At 37.8% G+C, this 7139-nt stretch overlaps 1 protein-coding gene across 1 annotated transcript; it reads left to right on the top strand.

Annotated features, from left to right (window-relative positions):
• Positions 1 to 4258: 4258 nt before the first annotated feature.
• Positions 4259 to 6496, top strand: LOC140507215 (heat shock cognate 71 kDa protein-like). Its single transcript, XM_072615231.1, has one exon. The coding sequence runs from the start codon at positions 4321 to 4323 to the stop codon at positions 6259 to 6261; it is 1941 nt and encodes a 646-aa protein (XP_072471332.1). The 5' UTR covers positions 4259 to 4320; the 3' UTR covers positions 6262 to 6496.
• Positions 6497 to 7139: the final 643 nt, after the last annotated feature.

Below are 7139 nucleotides of genomic sequence, written 5' to 3'. Positions count from 1 at the left end.
ATAACAGCTCTGAGGTTTCATCTCAGACTCTGAAAATTGGCAAAGATGATGTATCAGTAAGCACTCCAACATTCACAGGGGGGCCTCCTATCACAGGCTCTTTGATCTACCCTTCAGAAGGAAAGACAACCCTTGAAGGATCAACAGTCCCCTCCAATCAAGCACATACATCATTCACCAATAGAGAAAAACACAAGAAAAGAAACAAAGACCAACACACAGGCTTCCAACTGTCTGACCGTTACATACGTACATAGCCACCCGAGAGGGAAGTGCCAACATCTGGGCTTTCAAGCTGGGGGGCTGGCCAGTGGCCTCCCAGAATCTCATCTGGCACACAAATCTTCTTCCAAAACTAAGCCCCAAAGAAAAACTTTCCATATATATATATATATATATATATATATATATATATATATATATATATATATATATATATATATATATATATATATATATATATATATATATATATATATATATATATATATATATATATATATATATATATATATATATATATATATATATATATATATATATATATATATATATATATATATATATATATATATATATATATTCTTTCCAGAACTAGAGGGCATGACCCCTCGTGACCCAGGGCCTCAGTAGAAAATCAACAAAAGGCATGAGTCTTCCCACAAATCTTCTCCAATCAAACTCCCCCTAATGGGCAGGCCCATTAATGAGTGGAGAAAGATCTTTCCATTAAGAAGCAAAATTCTATTAACAATAAGCAAAAAAGCTTTATCAATGCCGATGATTTTTTAAAAATAGCTAATGTTGGAAGAGATGTGGAATAATAGGAAAGTGAATGCATTTTTCATGAAAATTTAAAATGATACAACAATTATGGGAAGTAATTTGGAATTATGGAACTAAAACGCTTTGAACCGGAGATTCTATCACCCTCCTCTTACCCCCATAGAAGTTATCTTTAAGAGGAAAGTCCCCATATGCTTCATAATATCTATATTACCACTTTTTGTGATAACAAAGATTTGGAAGCAAAGCTACTACTAATAAAAGGGGAAATGGTTAAACAAATTGCATATCAACATAACAGAATATTACTGAATTGTAAGAAATGATATGTATAATGGATTCAGAGTGAAGTAAGCAGTGCATACCAAAAAACAAAAAGTTAATGCAACACAATTAGAGCAATCGAGTTTGACTTGATGAAAATGGGAGAGGATACCCCTACCCCATGGCACATGTTTTGGGACTTTTTCAATGTATTTATCAGTTGTGTTTCTTTTTTTCTATGAGATGGCTCTGTGGAAGGGAAAGGAGGAAGGAGGAAGATACTGGGGATACCTACAATGTTGTGAATAGAAGACCAATAAAAATTCATTTTTTAAAAATAATCAACTTTAGGCTTTGGACTAGTTTAATCTTCTGACATCCTCTCTGGTTATAAAAAACTACTTCTGTCATCTTAAGAATGCTCCTCACCTTGAAAATATAATGTTTTTAATCAGGCTGTTTCATTGTTTTACTGCTTGATCAATAAGTCAGGTTTTTTTTGCTCCATTTAGGTTTGTAAATTAGGAATGTTTATAAAATTATCACCAACTACCAGAATATACTGTATGTATCAATTTAAAATGTATATTATCTCAGGAATCTTGGTTGTTTTTCCTCATTGGGTCTACCCTCTATGGATGCTTCACTTTGAAGTCTGTGTCTAGGAATATATCTTAGTATATACCAATCAACTCACAGATATGCTTCCTCAATTAACTAGCCATTAAAAAACATCCTTAACGCTATATCCATTCATCCTACAATCAATAAACAGGCCTTTATTGTGCACATACTACGTGCTAGACAACTCTTCTCTTCCCTTTTCACATCTAGAAGCATGAGCAAACCCTCAAATGTCTATCAAACACTGTCACACAAGTAAATACAAAATACAAAATTCGAGGTAAAGTGGGCTCAAGCTTAGTGAGCACATCTTGTCAATGGATAAACACATAGGTCACAGTAGCTGTAAATCTTTTGCTTCTTGTAGAATGCTGAAGAATTCTCCCTTTCCTTCTCTCTTCCTTTACTCAAAATGTTTACATTGACCTAAATTCCTATGAACATAGTACAGACTATCTGTTACTTCAACTGGACCACCATTTTGATAGAGATATATACGCATATTACATTTATACATATGGATGTGTGTATGTATAAAATGTGTCTTTTTTTCTGCTGGGTAGAAATTGATATCTTAATGTCATTTTCCTTTGAATTGAGCATCTTACCACAGAGCTATTAAGAATTTTCTATTTTTTCCTCTGCTTGTTCCACCTAGAAGAAACTAAGTGGTGCAGTAGATAATAATGTGGTATTAAATCTAAAACCATTAATATATTTCTGATTAAAGGACTGAGGTTTTCTTTTGTTAATTTGACTATGTGATCATTGGGTGCATATCATATATATGTATATATAAATTCACAGTATTTATTGCTAGGGTTGGAAGCTCAATTCCATGTGGACAGTCTCGGGCGGGTAAAGGTGGGAACTTCTAAATCTTAGAGTTCTCACGAGACCCCCCAGGAAACGGCTGGGAATCGAGGTGAACCGAGCTATCTCGTGTATTTCCGCCTCTTCCCGTGAGAAACATGATGGGAGAGAGCTCTCCCCGCCCTCGAGATTGTCCCGGATCTGGGCACACTATTGTTATCTAACAGCACGGTATTCAGATGCAAACTATGCCTCTGCAGAGCTTAAGTAGGATCAGGAAAGCCTGAAAGCTCTCTTGGGCGGAGGGGCGCGGAGCGGACAGGACAAAAAGGCTCTGCTTTTCCTCTCTCCTCTCTCCCCTCCCCCTCTCTCCCCACTTATACTTCTACTTCCAATCTCTTATTGTAAGATCTTTGCCTCCTTGGGAGATCTTTCTCTTTCCCTCCTAAGGAAGTACTCCCCTGCACTTGTAACTAGACCCTGAAATAAAGCTCAACCCTTGTTCGACTCTGGAACATCCTTTCTCTCATACGAGCATCCGGTTTGGCCAACCGAAGACCTCGGGAGGTGAGGTAAGAAGACTCGGGTAGCCCTCAGGCCTCTAGGCCTGGCAATTTATATAATTTACATTATATATATAAATATTCAGTATATTATTGTTTAATATTTTATTTTAATGTACTTTTATAGCAATATTAGTTCCACTTGTGCTTTTTATGTTTTGACTATAAGATCATAAATTTTGGATAAATTTTTCCTTTTGAATCAATTAAAATCTTTTCTGTATTAGATGCATTCATTCTAAGTAGCATATTTTAAAACTTCTGTTTTGTCATCTATCCTGTGATTTCTATTCTTCCTTTATATAGATAGTTAACTTCTTTTGCATTTTGAATGATTTAGGATCATTAGGTTGTCTTTTGTATATTTATTTTATCATTTCAGTCTTCAAAGGGCTATGTAAAAAATGTTTTTCATATCTATATTGTTATATTGAGATTTTCCCAAGGCAAATGAAAGGCTTCCCTAAGGGATTACCCTGTAACCTTCCACTTCCTTTTCTTGATATTTTCATTTTTTTCTCTTCATCATCCTGAAATCTTTAGTGAATTTGACAATGTAATTCTCTGAAGATTCTCTTATTTCACAATTATCTGATTTCTCTTGACTCTTCTAAATACTTAACTTGCTTGAGAGACTTATTTACTTTTTGAAGACTTCTTGAAGTGTATATATTGCTCTACAAACTTCTCAAAGTCTGATTACTTCTCAAATATTCATCTCTTGTCTTTGTACATCATTTTGAGTTTTTCTGGGTAGATAATTCTTGATTCATGACTCATCCTTACTAATTTTATGTGTTGCATTCCAATTTCTCCAGTCTTTCACTGCCCACCTTGAAAAGTCTGCTGTGATCCTAATTATTATTCCTTGGAAAGTGTTTTTTTCACTTTTTTTGTAATATTTTACTTTTTAGTGATTAATCAAACCTTAACTTTGATGTTTCCAAGCATGTTAAATATTAATGAATCTTTGATTCACAGAGGAATTCTCAGAAGCCAACCCCTTTCATTTTCCAGATAAAGAAACAAAGGAACAAAGAGATTAAGTGACTTCCCAAAGTCATTAAATGATTGCCAAGGGCAGGATTTGAACCCAATTCTTCTTTTCATCATGAGCATCCTTAACCTCTTAATAATGCAGGCAACTGGGTGTTGTAAAGTATAGATCTTCCTGGGTTGAAGTCTGTTTAAAGAGAAACCCCGACTCAGCGCAGCAGCAGCCCTTCTTTCTCCACAGCGGTCAGCTACGACCCCCGGTTCCCCAGAAACCATGTCGAAGGGACCCGCAGTTGGCATTGATCTTGGCACCACTTACTCCTGTGTGGGAGTCTTCCAACATGGGAAAGTGGAGATCATTGCTAATGACCAAGGAAACAGGACCACCCCCAGCTATGTCGCCTTCACCAACACAGAACGTTTAATCGGTGATGCTGCAAAGAATCAAGTTGCAATGAACCCCACCAACACAGTTTTTGATGCCAAACGTCTGATTGGTCGCAGATTTGATGATGCAGTTGTACAGTCAGACATGAAGCACTGGCCTTTCACAGTGGTGAATGATGCAGGCAGGCCTAAGGTCCAAGTGGAGTACAAAGGGGAGACCAAAAGTTTCTATCCAGAGGAAGTGTCTTCTATGGTCTTGACCAAGATGAAAGAAATTGCTGAAGCTTATCTTGGGAAGACCATCACAAATGCTGTCGTCACAGTACCAGCCTATTTCAACGATTCCCAACGTCAGGCCACTAAAGATGCTGGCACCATTGCTGGTCTCAATGTGCTCCGAATCATCAATGAGCCAACTGCTGCTGCTATTGCTTATGGCTTGGACAAAAAGGTTGGTGCTGAGAGAAATGTGTTGATCTTTGACCTTGGAGGTGGTACTTTTGATGTCTCCATTCTTACCATTGAAGATGGCATCTTTGAGGTCAAGTCCACAGCTGGGGACACCCACTTGGGTGGGGAGGACTTTGACAACCGAATGGTCAACCATTTCATTGCCGAGTTCAAGCGAAAGCACAAGAAGGACATCAGTGAGAACAAGAGGGCTGTTCGCCGTCTTCGCACCGCTTGTGAACGTGCAAAACGCACCCTCTCTTCTAGTACCCAGGCCAGTATTGAGATTGACTCCCTCTATGAAGGTATTGACTTCTATACATCAATCACTCGAGCCCGTTTCAAAGAGCTGAATGCTGATCTCTTCCGTGGTACGCTGGACCCTGTGGAAAAGGCCTTAAGAGATGCCAAGCTAGATAAATCACAGATTCATGACATCGTCCTGGTGGGTGGTTCCACTCGAATTCCGAAAATCCAGAAGCTTTTGCAAGACTTCTTCAATGGCAAGGAGCTCAACAAGAGTATCAATCCTGATGAGGCTGTTGCTTATGGTGCAGCTGTTCAGGCTGCCATTTTGTCTGGAGATAAATCTGAGAACGTGCAGGACTTGTTGCTGTTGGATGTCACTCCTCTTTCTCTTGGAATTGAAACTGCTGGTGGAGTTATGACGGTTCTGATCAAACATAATACCACCATCCCCACCAAGCAGACACAGACATTTACCACCTATTCGGACAACCAACCTGGTGTGCTTATTCAGGTTTATGAAGGTGAGAGGGCAATGACAAAGGATAACAACCTGCTTGGCAAATTTGAGCTCACAGGAATCCCCCCAGCACCCAGAGGTGTTCCTCAGATTGAAGTGACATTTGACATTGATGCAAATGGCATTCTCAATGTTTCTGCTGTGGATAAGAGCACAGGCAAGGAGAACAAGATCACCATCAACAATCATAAAGGACGTCTGAGCAAGGAAGACATTGAGCGTATGGTCCAGGAGGCTGAGAAATACAAGGCTGAGGACGAGAAGCAGAGAGACAAGGTGTCTTCCAAGAATTCTCTTGAATCCTATGCTTTCAACATGAAGGCTACAGTGGAGGATGAAAAACTGCAAGGCAAAATTGGTGATGAAGACAAACAGAAGATCCTTGACAAATGTAATGAAATAATCAACTGGCTGGATAAGAACCAGACTGCTGAGAAGGAAGAATTTGAGCATCAGCAGAAAGAGTTGGAGAAGGTCTGCAACCCCATCATTACCAAGCTGTACCAGAGTGCAGGGGGCATGCCAGGAGGCATGCCTGGTGGATTCCCCGGGGGTGGAGCAGCCCCATCTGGAGGTGCTTCTTCTGGACCCACCATCGAAGAGGTGGACTAAACAACAGAAGAAAGAGCATTCCACACAGCTTTTCCAAAAATTGAAGGACTCAAAATTTGTAGCCAAGGCAGTGGCAGTTTAAAAGTAACATTTAAGCTACTGTATAAATCTGGGCATTCTGAATACTTGAATGTGTGCAGAGGGGAGAGAAGTGAACAACATTGCACTTTATCAGTACTGTAAACAAGTGGAAATGCAATTCTTGTCCTGGAGAATAAAAATTATTTAAAATTGGCACCATAAAAAAAAAAAAAGAGAAACCCATATATCAATTAAATAACAGGCCCAAATTATGAAATAAATATACAAATGGGACAAAATAAATAAATGAGTAATGAATAAACACACACATACATATAAAATCAAATAAATGTGCAAATGATTAAATGGACTAAATACATAAAAGGAGAGAGATAAGTAAGTAACTAAATATCTATTTCAGAATATCTTTCATGACTTCTTTTTCAGTTTCATGATTTCTTATATATTAACTAATTCAGTTGCACTGTGTATGTATGTATGCATTTAAATTGAATCAACATCCTTCATTTCTATTCTCATTTTCATATTGGTTTGAAAGTTTATTTTTTGAAAATAACTCCTAGCTGTTTTCTCATTTTTTATTGTTTAGGAGACTAAATTCCTTCCTAGTACTTTCCCACAATGTTGGATCAGTCATGTTAAATTAGGATATTTGACCAGGAAGTATGATATTTACATTATGGAAATATATCAATTCTTTCAACCCCTTTAGATAAACAAAAGAAACTGTACAAAATGTGATTATGAGAAAATAACTGAAGACTGGGTTGGGAGTGAAGAAGATGTGTAAAGTGTTAACTTTCCACTCCAAAATAGAAACTATTTTCTTGAATGAG

Source organism: Notamacropus eugenii, chromosome 5 (assembly GCF_028372415.1).
Source record: "Notamacropus eugenii isolate mMacEug1 chromosome 5, mMacEug1.pri_v2, whole genome shotgun sequence".
NCBI classification, from domain to species: domain Eukaryota; kingdom Metazoa; phylum Chordata; class Mammalia; order Diprotodontia; family Macropodidae; genus Notamacropus; species Notamacropus eugenii.
This window is presented reverse-complemented; position numbering and strand designations above follow the sequence as displayed.

Coding starts and splice junctions, on each gene's coding strand:
- LOC140507215 (XM_072615231.1), top strand. CDS start 4,321: ATGTCGAAGGGACCCGCAGTTGGCATTGATCTTGGCACCACTTACTCC.